Source organism: Lycium ferocissimum, chromosome 2 (assembly GCF_029784015.1).
Source record: "Lycium ferocissimum isolate CSIRO_LF1 chromosome 2, AGI_CSIRO_Lferr_CH_V1, whole genome shotgun sequence".
Classification (NCBI taxonomy): Eukaryota; Viridiplantae; Streptophyta; class Magnoliopsida; order Solanales; family Solanaceae; genus Lycium; species Lycium ferocissimum.
The window spans coordinates 65,440,837-65,458,320 of NC_081343.1; the positions used below are offsets into that span (position 1 = coordinate 65,440,837).

Sequence of the window (17,484 nt, forward strand, 5' to 3'; positions counted from 1 at the left end):
CCATCACTTCCACTAAATTTTACAGTGTACTTGATCAAACCAACAGCTTTTATAACACCATATAAATAAATAAAAATCTAATATTTTGTGGTTACAATATTTAAAAAAAAAAAAATACAATTACAAAGAAACCTAAGGGTTTATTATAAAAGACTTAAAAGTAGATCTCCACATCAAAAAATTGAGAGAAGAGAAAAGCTTATTGTATACGTGCATAAATAAAAGGAGAGAAAGCTGTCGTTGGAGATATCTCAGACAGCACCCCAAGTTGTCGCAAACAGGTGGGTCTGAAAAGTGAAATGCCTCGTTGGTCTAAATATCTCATTAGTTGTTCTGGTTAGCTCTTTGTTGGTTTACTCTTTTTTGGGAGGGGGGCGGGCTTTTGTTTGTAATTTCATTTGCAAGTTGCTAAACAATTGTAATTTAATATCATAGCTAATCGTTGGTCGCTTGTCTGAGACTTTTTTTTTTTTTTTTGGTCTGAGACATATTTGTAAAATAAAAACACACAACATTTAAATACCAAGGAAAATGGCATTTTTGTTACCAAAATTTGTCCCATCAAACGTGATTCGTATGTATTAGGATTTCTGTTCCCTTTAATCTAATGTTTTCGTTATACTACCATCTTCATCCTATGCTCTTTTTGTCAAAAGAATATTTGTTAAATGACCGCACTAGACATTATATATAAGGAACTAATTAATAAAGTGAAAAAATCTACTGCTAAAATTAATAAAAACAGACAGATCATCGCATGACTATTGTAACTTAATTAGTAATATAAGTAGCTAAAGATGATCCCTAAACAAGTTGTTTGGAGATGATCCCTGCAGGTGTCAACATATCCAGAAGGTAAGAACATAGTAATAACTTCTATTCACTTACTTATAGGGCAAACTCAATTAGAAATTTCATTAGAAAAAGGTGGTCATAATTAAAACAGAGTTACAGTTATGACTATCAGACAAAGTAGTGACTTTGTCACGGAACTCTCAACACCTTGAGAAAAAATCAATAAATCTACTCAACAGTGCATGAACCCAAACCTATTAAGTCCAGAGTGTCCAGCTCTTCTCACCCTTTGTGCAAGTTTGGAATTACAAACAGAAGAACAACGTAGTCCCTTCAGGAACATTCGATAAAAATTGAAGGATGCAGAGAAAATTAGCATAGTTCTTGTGCAAAGATAACATCGCACAAATTGAGAAATGATCCAAACACAAGATAAACCAAAGACTTGCCATGTTGGGGTTCAGGGACAAGGGGGAAATTAAAGTAACACACTAAACACACACCATATAGCCAAATCTTTACAAAAAAACTCATTAGCGTGATCATGATCTAGAGGTTGCCTACACCGTGTAGATATGTTATTTCCGTTATTTTAACTAAGCATTTGTGCACTAGAATTCATGGATGGATGAGGCTGGCAATTATAATTTATGGGCGCTGGCGACATTGCTGTTGAAAATCCAGCAATCATAGGCTTATTATTAACCGCTGCTTGCTCTAAGGATTGAAGTTGCTTCTTTAGAAACTTAACATAATGGACAGCTTCATCTAACATTGAAGCTGTGTCCATTTTTGTTCCTCCAGGGACTAATCTTTGCAAAATCCTTATCCTTTCACTTATTCGTTCCCTTCGATGCCTCGCTGCCACACTTTGTGGATCCTTTGATATTTTGACATTCTTTCTTTTAGGTGGCTTTACTGATTCGGGGTCAATGTGAATCGGCTGCATCATCGCGATACGGAAAATCATCTCCCTCATGGCCTCCATGGAATTTATCTTCTGTAAACAAGAGTAATCGTTTCCATTACCATGAGCTGATGCAATAAATTCATCGATGGATGAAAGTAGTGGCATTGTGGGCTCTTCAATGGGATTGCCCATGAAGGAGAAATTAGAGGGAGGAGAAGTCATTAGATAACTGGAGTTATGGAGTGGTGGTTGCAAGGGTATCATTTCAATATTGCTGCTGGAAAATCCAAGTTCTAGTGATTGATTAAAACCCTGTAAATCCATGATATGTTTGTAAGGTAGAAAAAACAGGGGATATATAGAAATATGGAATGAAAATGGGCTTAAAAGATTCAGGGGATACCACTATGAGAAGTGTTCGTTTGGGGCACAGCATGGAGTTGTCAGTGATATATGTGCATATATATGACAAGTTCCGACCTACTCCTATGTTTTTATATTGCCTAAATCCTTACTATATTACAAAGAATACGCAATCATACAGATCACTATAGTATTTTTTTAATTTTATTTATAGCATAAGCATTAAGTACATAAGTAGCATTTCCATTTAATTCCCAGTTACAAAAGCTTGAGTCATAATGTTTACATGAAATGAGGAAGAGAAGTCCATAAATATAGCCAAGATTAACAGTACATAATTCTGTAAATATAAAAAGGGGAAGTCAGATCAGGGGAAAGAAGGGGGAATGCGGTTGAGTAAAGGTGCATGAATCAAAAAGTCCAGCCATCACGAAGAGTTAAACAGAGGTATGGTCCTAGGGATGAAAAACTATAGATTTGCCTTTAGAAAAATTAACTTGAAAAAACTCGAAGAGTAACCCCACAACACATGACATCTGTCAGAAGGATAACAAGTCTGGTTTCGGAAGTGGGGTAGCAAAGAAAGAAGAACTTACCTGTAAAGTAGCCCATCTTTTTATTCCCTAATTTCTACACCGAGGAATTAAGCTAGAGGCAGGGGAGCTACCATATCAGTTACGTACTTAGTAAGTATTAGTTACGGTTTGGACGAACTTCTTTAGATGTTGTATTTGTATAAAAATCCACCAAACATACATATTAATTTTAATGTTAATTCAATAATTAAAAAGAACTATGAATTTATGTCAAGTTCAGAACTCATACACTTTAAATTTGTAGCTCCAATCCGCATCTAGCTAAAGCCTAAAGGTACAAAAGGGTAGCATGCATCCTGCTACACAAGTGAGTTACTGCAATATAATGATGCTTCCATGGCACGCATCTCGATCTCGATTTAGGAAGTTTTTGAGAAGTTAACTTAGTTGGACCGACCTTCTGCTCCTCTCAAGTTCAGAAAATGACTTGTTTTGAACCAAACATGGAAACTTACTTGACTGCCTGGTAATAACTATCAGATGGTCTGACTATTTTTAGTTGCATCATGAAAATGCTTGTCCAAACTCAGCTTACAAGTTACGGCTCTTCTGCAATATTCTGCTTGTCGCCACACCACAAGAAGCAATGTTTGTACTGGAAATAACTTACTCATTTGTTTCCCATATGATTAGTTAGTAATAAAATGAAGTTTAATTTCATAGATAGTCATTAAACTTCCATTTTATTGAACCAAAATCACTAAACTATTTTATGTACGAAAAAAAAAAAAACATTCAACTTTGCTTAGTAACTTAGAACGTCACTGTACTTTTTTTAATAAAACAATCACTCAACTTTTGTTTTTATATCACCTAGAGTCACTAATTATAATCACACACAAGAAGGTGTTGCAACCTTTGGTGATTTATTATGATACTTAGGTAAAATTGAGTAACTTTTTGCTTACATAATGGTTTAAGGAATTTCAAGATACTAATGTAAAATTGAGTGACTTTTACATTGTAAAAAATAATTTAATGACTTTAGTACCACAATAAAATGAAAGTTGAATGATCATACGTGTGCCTAACCCCAAAAATGAGGCTAGACGTGTATTAATTAAGTGCTATAGTTAGTTGATAACAGTTTATAGAAATGTCTCATAGGCCTTTTTCATCTGCCTGGCTTGCTAATGTTAACGGGGACTTCCTTCAAAATTCTATATAAAATGATCTGTTGTCATTTGTGTCCTCTGGTCTGAAGATTTTTCTTCCATCCCATATCATGAAACCTTACCTTATGAAACATTTTCCTATAATAATGACAGGCAAATAGCACTCTAAAGCGTGTGTTTGTGAGATTAAAGAAGATGACCTGTAAATGTTGAGATTGCTTGGATCTCACCAAAAGAAATGCTCAGAGGAATGAATGCAGAGAAGGAAATCAGAATGGGGCCTGCGCACTTTGTTTTGGATTCAGCAATAGCTTATACTTTAGGGTAAATAATTCTGTCAGGATGACCTCTGCAACTATATCATAAATCCTAATTCTATATGGCGGAGAGTTGCAGTCAATAATTTCATCAACATGACAGAAAGCAACCCAATTTTCCTCATAAGTTCTAGTTGGAAATGAAAAAAGTCCCAACCCCATATTGTTCTTGGTTATAGTATTTTAATATTTCTTTCTACAGTCCAACAAATTAGACAATGAGCCCTACCCTACCAATCTAATATTATGTCATTGAAAAATGTCTATATATTCCAAATAATTGTACTGGGTAGGACGTATCTTCTAAAGATTTAAATGTTTTTCATCAGCAATGTTAGATAATATATACAATAGTAACAAAAGTAAAGTATTGTTCTGCAAGTGGTTCCAAAGATAACTTACTTTTTTCGTTTAATTTCCCCCCACCCAAAAGCGAACTTCTATACATATAGCTAGGGGTGTACATGGACCGGGTTGGTTCGGATTTTTCAAATACCAAACCAAACCAATTGTATCGGGTTTTTAAATCGATAAACCAAACCAAACCAACAAAAGTCGGGTTTTTCACTCTCGGTTTTTCTCGGATTTTTCGGGTTAGTCGGGTTTTTTCGGGTTTTTTTTTTTGGTTCAATACGAAGCATCTTATAATAGCATTTGCTTGACCAAAAATAAGCATCTTACCCTTCTATTTCTAATTATGTAAAATGAAAAATGTGTGGTGAATTCATTGACTCATTAAATAAAAAATTCATAACAATTGAATCAAATAGGTATAAAACATGCATGTGATGTATAACTATAACAATCAAACAGAATGTAGTAACAAACAACTTCAATATTGTTCCGTAAAATGAGTACTTTTAGTTAGCTTTTAAAAATTTAATTAAAAAGCTTGTCTCTAAATGAACAAAAAGATTATAACTCAAACTTAGCATTAAGAATTAATTATACACCACAAATACTTACAAGGAGGATTATACAAGAGGTGTTTGTTAGAGGTTCCCAGCGGACAACACTCACAAAAAAATTGGATGAGCTGATTTTCTACCCTTAGTCTACCAGTTTTGTTTATTGTTTGAGTTGTTTTGATGTGATAAAGGCTAGTTTTGATCATTGCTAGGCTGTTCTGCCATATTAGTGTTTTGACATTGGACAACAGTAGCTATTTGTAATGAAAAAGTCTCTTTTAATTGCCAAAAAAAGAATTAATTATACAATCGGATGTGGTACCAATTCTTAAACGGATTGCATCACGAACGAAGCTGACTAATCAATGCTTAAAAGTGATAAAGTTATACACGTATTTATAAATTATATATGTATAAAAATATTTATAAATTGTATATATTTAATTGGATCGGTTTGGTCTCGGTTTGACTTTTTTTAGTTAAAACCAAACCAAACCTATTATGATCGGGTTTTTTTATCCAACACCAAACCAAACCAAACAAACCACTACTCGGGTTTTTTTTTCCGGTTTGGTTCGGTTTGTCGGTTTGGTGCGGTTTGTCGGTTTTCATTGTACAGCCCTACATATAGCTATCTAATTCAATGAGAACCCTTAGAAGGTCTTTTACGAATCTAGATGAGTTGAAAAGCCCAGGTTTCAATTTTAGTAACAAATATGCTTCAATACAAAATAAGTTACGCTCGATTATATAATATGATTATTAATATTTATGTCGCTCTATTTGAGCCCATCTTAGTAAAAGTATAAAAAAAAAATAGGAAAAATGATCAAGAAAATGATAAAGAAAGGATCTTATATTTGTGATTAATCTAGAAGATTCGAAGGTGCTACGGCAATATAATATCAAATTTGATATTTGTTGGATACCAGTACTGTCTCATGATTGATGATATTTATTATAAAGGAGGAGTATGCAGAGCGTCATGATCCCTCTAAACCGACAATGGATTACCTTTGCAAAACTTTGAAGAAGAAAAAAGTCACTTTTACAGATCGTGATTCACTGCATATAGTTTTGATTTGAGGTATGTTCCCACAAGGCTAACTGATAAGTTTAGTTTTAATAGTAACGGATTAATTTGTTTTAGTAAACTTCATTACGGTTAACCTCACGACGGTTAATGGTAAACTTACAAAAATAATTACCTTATTATAGGTTCTTACCATTAGTAACTACCCTTTTCAATATTAGGATATGTAGCTACCATCTTTAGTTTATGTATTCACTTAAATTTAGGCATTAACAGTGGTGTTTATTAATAGACAGAATAATATCTTTTTTTAATATCTTTCTCTCTTCTCTTCTTTTGGTAAGGTAAATTTTGTTCCATAATTTTAGCTTCCATTTCTTTCTCCAACCAAGATTTTCCTTCTCTCTTCCCTTCTTTTTGTAACTAAATTCAAAATTCAAAAACATTAATAATAGAAGGAAACACAAAAACAGAGACTATGATCATTCAACCGGTAATTCGAAAAATACATGATTTCTAACTTCAAAACACTTAAAAACAATTGTATTTAAGTTTTTATTGAAAAATTCAAATACACAAATACATTCAAACATTCATAAACGAATTTAAATGACTGTGTATTTGATTCGCAGTTCATTACTATTTCAAATACACAAATACATACAAATAAAATACGTCACTCATTGGTTCAAATACACAAACACATGCAAACATATGCATCACTGGTTCAAATACACAAATACATAGAAACATTCATAACAAATTTAAATGACTGTGTATTTTATTCGTAGTTGATCATTATTTCAAATACACAAATACATACAACAGAATACATCACTGTTTCAAATACACCAGTACATAAAACATTCATATACAAAATTGAATGTATGTGTATTCGATAAACAGTTAATCACTGGTTCAAATACACAAAAACATGCAAACATATGCATCACTGGTTCAAATACACAAATTACATACATGTTAATTAATGAAAAGAAAAATAATAGTGTAGAAAATCAACGAATCAAATAACATTGAAAGCCATTGAGGCATCAAGAAGGTATGTTAACAAATGTCATATTTTGATGCAAAAAAAAAAAAAAAAGAATCTAACATGTTTGGCAGAACCTACAACAACAATGATAGCCGTTATTGAGAAGAAGTTATGATTTAGTGGAAAAGAAGAAGTTAACAATGATAGCCGTTGTTGAGAAGAAGTTAGGGTTTAGGATTTAGTGGAAGAAGGAAATGGAACATGGTTGAAGAAGGAAAGGAAAGAGAGAAGAAGAATCATGATTGAAGAAGGAAAGGGAAGCTAAAATTATGGAACCAATTTTAATAATAGTCAATGCCTATTATTAAGGGTTTTGTTTAACCATAAAAATTATTCACTTTTTTCACTTTTGGCCCTTTGGCCATAAATATTCCGAATACAACTTGAAGTTGTATTCCGGAATATCAAAAACTCAAAAAACTTGTTTTTTTTAAAAAAAAAATCACTTTTTTACAACTACATTTCACCAAAAATTACAATTTCAAAAATTATGACCAAACACAACTCCAACTCCAACTTCAACTTCAAAAATTTCAAAAAAAGTGAATTTGTTTTTGGTATCTATGGCTAAACGCCTACTTAGTATTAACTACTCTCTTATACAGAGTTCAAGAAATAAAATAAGATTCTTAAATCTTGTGGTCTAAAATAAGTCAAAAATATTAGTGTAGTTATAGATCATCTCGTTAAGCGTAAAAGGTAAAGTCTAAAGTTAAATTATTGTCAAATAAGAAAATGTGTCATTCTTTTTTAGACTGACTAAAAAAAAAAAAGTATGGTCATATGAATTGGGACTGAGGAGGTATCTAGTTTTAGAAGTTTTCAAATTATAAATTATTTGAGGCAAACTATCAGCTTGCTTTCAACCGAGGATCTTCCGATAGTTGAAACTGGTTGGTATTCTATATAAAACTTCCTCTTCGTAAAATGTTATATAAAAAGCCCAAGCAGGTGGTATCAACCAGCGCCCATGGCCTAATGGATAAGGCGCTTGACTTCTAATCAAGCGATTGTGGGTTCGAGTCCCACTGGGCGTGAGCTCCTTTTTTGCATTTTAAAATCCTCATTTTCATTTTGTTATTTGACACCATGATTTGGAAACTTACACCTATCCTCGAGCGACACTCAAGATGACAAAACAAAGAAATTACAAATTCATCAGAGTTTTAGGTAGCCAATTATACCTCTAACTAGTCAAATTAATCGCGAAGTACCTCTAACTAGTGAAATTAATATTTGAAATAATTAAATTTTATGTTTATGAGATAATTAGAAGAACTTTTTGCATTTTAAAATCCTCGTTTTCATTTTGTTATTTGACACCATGATTTGGAAACTTACACCTATCCTGGTCGAGCGACACTCAAGAGTCAAGATGACAAAACAAAGAAATTACAAATTCATCAGAGTTCTAGGTAACCAATTATACCTCTAACTAGTGAAATTAATCGCGAAGTACCTCTAACTAGTGAAATTAATATTTGAAATCATTAAATTGTGTGTTTATGAGATAATTAGAAGAACTAAATTATCATGTATTGAAAAATAATTTTTAGCGTGATAGTTCACTTAAAGAAAATATTAATCCAACATTGTTCATGATTATATCGTCTTTTAATAATTCTTAAAGCATCCTATATGATTTCCTCAATTAAAAGTATTTGTGGAAAATATTTCAATATAAATATGAAACAACCCATTAAAATTAACTATTTAGACTTGAAAAACTTATCTAATGAAATGTAAGGGAAAAAATATTGAAAAGTTGCTGGGATACACGGTGGGCTAATAATTGTTTTTACCTGCAAAAAAGTAGTGTTACTCCCTTAGCTTATTAATAATCAAATTTTCAGTCCTTAATTCATCTTGACTATTTTAGCATTTTAAGTGGAGTTAGCTTAAATTTGGAAAAAGGAAGAAGAAGAGGAAGACAACAAAAGATGAGAAACTAAACACTACTTTAGAAGTCATGAAAAAAGAACGTTTCATTATAATTTGTTAAAAGGAGATTAATTTGTCCTATTCGTTCGACCTTTTTTTTTTTTTTTTGTTCTTTTCGTGATTCAGTCGAAATTTGCAAACCACAGAGTATGCTAAAAATTACATGGCTAATAAGATTCTCTTAAATTAAATTAGAAATATGAAGAAAACGTGTTGATGGAAGCTTTCTGAAGAAATCAATAAGGCAATCTACCTATGTTCCTGCAAAATATAAAATTATAGTTTAGAGTACACACTTCATAGACAACCATGTGATTTGGTATATTCCTTATAGAAAGTGTATATATATATAAAAGGAAACAGATCTTCCCACTGGCCACCAGCAATTCTAAAAATAGCCGACGTAATATCGCCACCATTGATTTAGTACTTACCTTCTCAGGCATTTGTACTTACAGGATGTTTCATGGAGTACTCAGCTGTTTCATGGGTGTTGTTCATGTCTCTATTCTGCTCCTCCTTATATTTCTGCTTTCTAACTAGCAGTTACTATTTTTCAATGAGTGTAACTATTAGGGAAAATTAAATGTCTTGAAAGTAACCCCTTTTCATCCTTCATTGTCTTAAATAAATGTAAATTACTTCTGGATTCTTAAAATAAGTTTTACAAGGAATATAAGAAGAAAATGCTAAAATTTTGAGAAAAAAGATAAATCAGATAGTTGGCCATAAAAAAGTGTCGCATCACTTTATCTATATATGCACTGCTTTAACACACACACACATTCATTTTTTCTGTTATTCAAATACTAAAATAATCACAAAGCATATTTTTTGAAACTCAAAGTAAGTTACTATATATCCTTACTTGTTTGTTTATACTATTTTGGAAATGTTTAAATGTGTCAATAACCCAATAAAACTTTAAAAATAAATAACTTGGGGAGATAATACATGTATAAAGAATAAATAATATAAAAGTGCAAAAATAATATAAAATTAAAGAACCTGCAATGAGCAAAAAGTCAAGCACAAAAGCTACTAATAGTTTTGTGTCAATGAACTTCAAGTAGATCTACAAATTTCATCAAAAATTATCTGTGCACAAAACTCACAATAAGAGGTTAAGAACATGTATAAGAATAGTGAATGAATGAAATAAGAGTGTCGATCTGGAAGCAGAATAAGAATACCGTAATCATCACATCCTAGTATCTCTTTTGCCTAGTAAAGATTGACACGCTAAAAAAGAAATAGTGATGGCGATAAAATTCTCCTTGATCTATTATATAAATACATGCAGGAAGTAATATGAATTTAAAAAACATAAGATGATCAAAGAATCAAGCAAGAAATTAAACATACCAAAGCAGAGGCTTCATATTCTACCACACTCCGCTACGTAATAGCAAGTAACAATTATTGATCTTGAAGCGGAATGGTAAGGAAAACAGCAGGATCCGTACGCTTGTATGTGGTATCAAGGAAGAATAATCAAAGGTTATGGTCTTATGGAGGTGGAGGAGAAGGTGTGATCTATCTATATATAATACAAAAAGTTTAAAGATACACAAGTGATGTGACGCACACTGCTACATACCATCATTCCTATTTATCTTTTTTCTCATTTTTTTGAGCTTTTTACCTAATTTCTCTAATAAAAATCTATAAAATTGTTTTCCCGTTTTTGTATCCCCACGTTCATTCCCCCATTAAATCTCATTATTTAATCAAATGTAACCTTGATTATATTCCTATTTTTGCACCCACGTTCATTCCCATCAATACTCATTACTTCAATCAGAGTTTTGAGGTAAATCTTTATAATTGATGTCAAAACTAGAAGAGGAAGTGGTCTACAAGAGCAACGCTGCTTTACATTTTCATTTGTTTTTTTTTTTTTTTCTTCAATTTTCATTTGCTAATTCTAATTTGCTTGAAGTGAAAGATTCTCATTTTTTCAACCAAATTTGGATTTGCGAAAGCTTCTCAAACGAGGCAAGTTGTTCACTATTTCATTTGCTAATGCAAAAGTAATGCTTGATGCCTGATAATTTTTCTTTTCTTCTAAACCAATTGCTTGAGGCAGCGGAACAAGACAAGGATTTTAGACTAAATTGCTTAGCAAGAGTTGTTATTTTTTGGATAAGAAGTATTGATTTATCAATGACTATTACGCTTTCTCTCTCTCTCTTTTTTTTTTTTTTTTTTTTTTTTTTAATGACCACTAAACTTTGATTTCTCATTTTATGGTGCAAATTTTAGAGTCAGATCGTTAGATGGTATGCTGAAAAAGGAAAGTTATAAGGTTCATGTCTTTGATTTTTTTCTTTGAAGCTTAAATTAGGCATATTTTGACAATTATTTTTTTCGAGGATGTTACTACAGTTCGCAGAAACAATTTCAGAGAGTGCGATATCCACAAGATCGAAAATTCGTAAGTATATACTTATTATATATCTTATCATTTTATTTTCATAAAATCATGATTAAAAAGTGTTTTTATTCATAGGTGTATATCTATTATATTATACCTTAGAATGATAAAAAGATTTATAAGAATATAAAACTAAACCCTGTGTTGAATTTTTTTTCAAATATTTATTATTCTTGAAACTACTCATAAGATTATAAAAATATTGCAATAATACATAAATATTATACGTTGGGTTCAACTATTCATTTAGTATGAAATATAGAATACTACTTATTTTAAAGATCATTATATCTACGAAATTGAATTGCTTAATGGGATAACATCAATATGTCGGTGATATCAGAAAAGAGCCCAGAGGATATCAGTAAAGAGCAATCAACCTTGAGAATACAATTACATCAAGGAACAGTCAATAGTATTACAATTAATGTATTGGTGTGGAGAGATAAAATTGATCAATAGTTAAAATAGACATTTTTAATATAAAACGTATAAAAATAATTATTTAGCCATAGTTGAATTTTCATTAATAATTGCGCGAAGTGCGGATATATTCACTAGTTAAGATAATAAAGATGTGTAATTAAGAGAATTAACAGAGTGGCTTTTGAATTTTTAATACTCAGCATATTAAATTAATTTTAAAATGAGAGAAAATCCAAAAAAAGGAGAAAAAAGATAAATGCCAATGGAGGCCATAGAGAGGTGCCATATAGGATTGTCTATGCCTAGCTTTATATTATATATAGATATGTTTTTCACCATCACATTATACTAGGATATACATTCAACTAGTAAATAAATCCACGCATCACGCGGTTATATAAAAACTCGTCTTACTTAGGTTATGTGTAACAAATATGTATTTTATTTGCATTTTTTTTTTAATGAAACTTTTACTCGGAAGAATACTAAAATTGATGTTGCAATAAACCTGAATTAATTCTTCTTTGAAAAGAATAGAGCCTCTAAAAATGAAGATAGTATCTACAAATTTTATCGTAATTTCAATGTTAACATTTTCTCTTTTTTGTTCTTTACTAAATGATTTTGGTGGGGAGAGAGTTTGTAAAAAAAAAAAAAAAAAAAAAAAAAAAAAATCTTGCATCAACATTAAAACTGTGTATGTTCTTAGAAGGTGCAAGAATAAAAGTATAAGAAAGTGAAAATTATCCACATCTCAAATTCTCCAACCATTTTAAAAATCTCTAAATGATTGGATATTCGAATGTCTATAAAATTTAATGAGTTTATTGTACGTGTATCTGAAATAACAAATTGAAGTGAAAATAATTATTTATTTGTTTCTCCTAATTAAAGCTTACTAAAAAATTTCAAGAATAGTATATACTCCTCAATAAGTTATATGATTGTCCACAAATAACTCTAGAGTTACAACAATCAACAATGTTAAATATATTTTTAAAAAATAAAAGGGCATGAAGAGAATATGTATACTTCTTTCTTTTTCTTCACGCAATAAATGTTTCGAAATATATAAAACCAATAACGTACATAAAAATTATAAATACTATACTTATCAAAGAAGAAAGAACTACAAATATATAATGGTAGTTTGGTATAAGACAAAAAATAACAAAGGTGATTCTAAGTTAACTGCAAATGTTATATATTCGTACTTTGTAAGCAAAAATCATTATTGAAGTATGTGATGAGACATTTCTTTCATAATAAATTAAAGATTTCAAATGTGAACCTTAAAATGAATGAATAACTCCCTAAAAGAAGCTAAATGGAAAAATATAACACCATAAAAAGTACTTAGAAAAAAGCTTCAAGCCAAAAAAACACTTGAAATAAGCCATCTCAAACACCCTTTTATTAAGGTGACCATAGATTTTTTTGGCAGTTTGCCCTATGCACTTTGCAATTGATGAGGAAGACAGAAAGAGCGGAATAGTGAATTTGTACCTTTGCAACTTACAATTTCACCTGCCTCAATAGGATTTTAATCTCATTGAAGATCCTCCCTTCTTTCATTATTTCTGCCTAACATATATATATATATATATATATGCAATACTTCAAGGAAATAAAATTAAAAAGAAACTAATGAACCGCGTCCCCGAAAATTATTTTCTTGTCTTTTTCGACAGTTCTCGAATCAATCCAAAGATAATATATACCTAACAAAGGAGGATATGAAAATAAATGAACTATTTAAAGGATAAACTGATATGAATTTGAAAAGAACCAACCCATCGATATAAACAACTACGCATTACAATAGTATCAACATATACTAAACAATTATAGGAGAAAAGGAAAAAGAAAGATACGATAATCCATGGAATAATGTAAAGAACATGAAGAGGTAGAAAAAGATATTGAAATACATTTTCGGGACCTAATCAAGCTGGCAAAAAAATACTTACAAAAAAAACTGTAGTCAGATCCAAATCACAATCAATGACGATAAACAAAAACAGAAAAGCAAAACCCCATTTTAGTTGATACCAAATTAACCTCTCATGGTTAGTAAAGCAAGTTAATTCAATGTATAATATGCTAGAACTCATTTGAGAATCAACTTAAAATCGATACAACATATATATTATTTTATTGAAAAATATACATAAATGAACTAAGGTAAAGTTAAAACTAAACCTCCGTTATTATGTGATTCTATGTAAGTTCTATATTATCCTAAAGGAAAAAATCCGTTAACTTACGGTTATCCGTCCAAACTTAGGTTAATTAATTAAAGTTAAGGACGCAAATATAATATTTAAATTTTAAGAAAATGACTTGTAAATATTGCTAAAGTTTTGAAGAAAAAATGTAATAATGTTGTTTAACAATAAGATTTACAGAAAATAATAAATTGCATAAAAGATGACTTTGAATGTGATTTAAAATAAGACTTATAAATGTTGTTAAGACTTTAAATGAAAATGCATAACAATGTTATATAAAATAAAGCTTGTAGAAGATGTAATAACTTGCTTAAAAGGAGATTTTAAAATGCTATTAAAATAAATCTTATAAGTACTATTAATGCTTCAAATGAAAGTATAATGATGCTATTCAAAATAAAATTTGCAAAATATGATAATTTGCATAAAAGGAAATCTCGAATGCCATAAAACTTATAAATGTTGATATGATTTCAAATATTAATGTTACTTTTAAATAAAACTTGCGAAAGATAGTTTGCATATAAGTGATGAAAATGCGGGTTTATGCGGCGTTTTTGCAAAATACTTGAAATAATTCAAATGAAGAGATATTAATTGATTCTTAGGAGTATAAGCAAAATACAAAAATAGCTAATGATAAATTTTTTTTATTATTATTATTATTAACTATGCTTAAATAAGATGATGCGTGATTGACTCCAAACTTTAAAAAGTCATTTATGAAATATATTCGAGTATTAATGTCGTTTTGAAATGTCTATGATAGCAAAACATGACTCCCTTTACTTGAAATATATAGTCATGCCGTTTTGCAAATCAATTATTCCTAATAAGATAAATATTAGTCATTATAAATAATTTAATACGAAGAGAGCAAATAAACTTATTAATTGTTAATCTCAAACTAACTACCCATGAATTCATTAGGGTCCATCTAAGTTAAGGTAATAAAATAAGATGAGGTCTGCAGAAAGAAAATGAGAGGGACATTCTTAGTGTTTGACCCAATAAATTTTATATGTGCTCATATATTCTTAGGTCATAGTTTTCCATTTTTTTTTTCTTTGCTACGTTTTGACTGAAGTTTTATTTTAGCCCAACATCGAATTGAAGAAGAACGAGTCATTCGGACTCGTATACGATGGTCATGCATAAAAATGAAAAGAAAAAGATTAGTATATGATTAATGAATAGCAAACATATATAATCTAAACTAAAAATAGATCGCTATGTATATATTGCAAAAGTATACACATGGCAAAGAATGCTAATATTGGAAAGCTTTTGGACTTGGTTAATTACGCTGGTTAATTCAAAGAAAAAATAAAAAAAAAAAAAAGACTCGGCTAAAGCTATAGGCAAGAGATCTCCTCGAATTAATTAAGAAATGAATTTCCAAAAATATTTTTAATATATCATATAAATAGGAAAAAATAGGAAAAATATCAAAAAAATGAAAAAACATGAAATATTTAAATATGAATGGTGGTCACACTTAGAGAGGTTCAGTCAGTTCAAACACTCATGGTAATATAATGCCACGTATAGTCTGGGCATGTCATTTAGGCAGATATTTTCAAGAGGTTTTATAATATATATAGATTAGATTTACAATCCCAAGTCACAATAGGCCATCTTTGTCTAAATATTTATTTACTTTTCTTTGCACATATTAGATATAGGCGGACCATGTCCAGATGGAAGTTGTGTGCTTACATGAGGGTCACAATAGGATTACATGAATGGGTCCGGACTAAATCATGTTACATGTGACAAGATCAACAATTTGAGTTTCGGGCAACAATCACAATATGGTGGAATAACACCTAAACTCTTATTAGTAATATTATTAGTTCCCATAACTTAATGATTCATACACATTGATTTAGAAAGCACCAGTTTTAATTTTTTCAAGAAAATGAACCTTCATACAAAACTCGCATCAAACATTACTATTGCAATTACACACTTATCATTCTCGCAGAAGGGATCTCTAAACACCATAACACACCCGTGAATTATTCCTATGAACCCTCAAACACTTTCATTTGACAAGAAGCATCATACAATCAAAGGACCAACTAAATCAATAAAACCAACAAATGCTTCAAGTCATACATGGTCCAATTAATCGTGACAAGCTTCCCAACTAACGAGACATTATTCTCAAAATGCCACAACCAACAAACTAAGCAAAAACAAAAAATACATCAAGGCGAGAAACGAGACAAGGATTGAGTTGGCTATCTAGGAAAAGGAAGAAGATGCAGAGGTGTTCTTCATTTGCTAAAAGCATCCATAAAGATTGTTTCGATCTTCAGGAAGGTTTGACAAGAAGAGACAGTTGGAAACAAAGCATTGTCGGTTTGAGGGAATTAGAGTAGACTATCATATTTAACAACCAATTGGCACTTAAGCAGATATGTAGCATAACAGGCCTTTTTCTGGATTAAGAGCTACCATATTGCATGCTTTAATCAATACAAACAACCTCACAAAGCGCCAACTAATCGCCGGTTTATAGTTATGACGCCCAATTCTATATTTAATTCAATTGCTTACGAGGCGAACAAACGGAACAACAAAGTATTTCGTATCGAAATATGGAGGCAACAGAGACACTAGCTAGGCTTAACACTACACTCTCATCAACTGAAAGTATCTTTTCCTTCAAACTCGGTGGTTCCTTAGTATAATATTGACCTCATATTATAGTAGCCAACAAATATTGATGGGCATTTTTTCAACTTATTTTTAAGACATTATTACAAGACATACGAAAGGCACTCCAAAAAAAAAAAGGGACACGGCATTCAACGAATAGCAACAGATATACATACTAAATTCATATTCAATTTGGCATTTTTAAGATATACGAAAAAAAAAAAAAAAAACCAGTAATTTAAGGGATTCATATAATCTTTATTCTTTTTGTAAACAAAATCAAAACTAAACACGTTAAAGACTAACTACTCTAACATATATACATATATTTAGACTACATACACGAATCTTTGAAAACAAACTACAGTCCAATTAATCCTAAAATAAATTGAAAGGCACCAAAAGGAAAAGAAGAATCAGCGCAGGCGGAAATGGGGGTGCGCCTCGAATCTCCGAGAGGCATTATTAAAGATGATAATGGAAAAAAAAACCTCTTTAATTTTCAAAGGGATTTTTGCGATTCTAGTGGATTTTTGAGGTTGGACCTTTTGTAAGTACTAAACAAACTTATATTTTTTTTTTAGGGGGGTTTCCCGGCTGAAAACGATTCAAACTCATCTCATTTATAGGGTTTTCCATTCGATTTTAAGAAAAGAGAGAGGAAGTGCGGTGGGTGATGTTGGGATGGGGA

At 30.8% G+C, this 17,484-nt stretch overlaps 1 protein-coding gene and 2 non-coding genes across 3 annotated transcripts; 2 read left to right on the forward strand and 1 right to left on the reverse strand.

Moving 5' to 3' along the window:
• Window positions 1–912: 912 nt before the first annotated feature.
• Window positions 913–2,150, reverse strand: LOC132048322 (transcription factor HEC1-like). Its single transcript, XM_059439227.1, has one exon. It carries the CDS (start codon window positions 2,027–2,029, stop codon window positions 1,388–1,390), a length of 642 nt encoding a protein of 213 aa, XP_059295210.1. The 5' UTR covers window positions 2,030–2,150; the 3' UTR covers window positions 913–1,387.
• Window positions 1,123–1,226, forward strand: LOC132048450 (U6 spliceosomal RNA). Its single transcript, XR_009412987.1, has one exon. It is a non-coding gene; the product is annotated as a U6 spliceosomal RNA (small nuclear RNA).
• A 5,905-nt stretch (window positions 2,151–8,055) lies between the features above and the next one.
• On the forward strand, window positions 8,056–8,128 carry TRNAR-UCU (transfer RNA arginine (anticodon UCU)). The gene has a single exon. It is a non-coding gene; the product is annotated as a tRNA-Arg (tRNA).
• The last annotated feature ends 9,356 nt before the right edge of the window (window positions 8,129–17,484 follow it).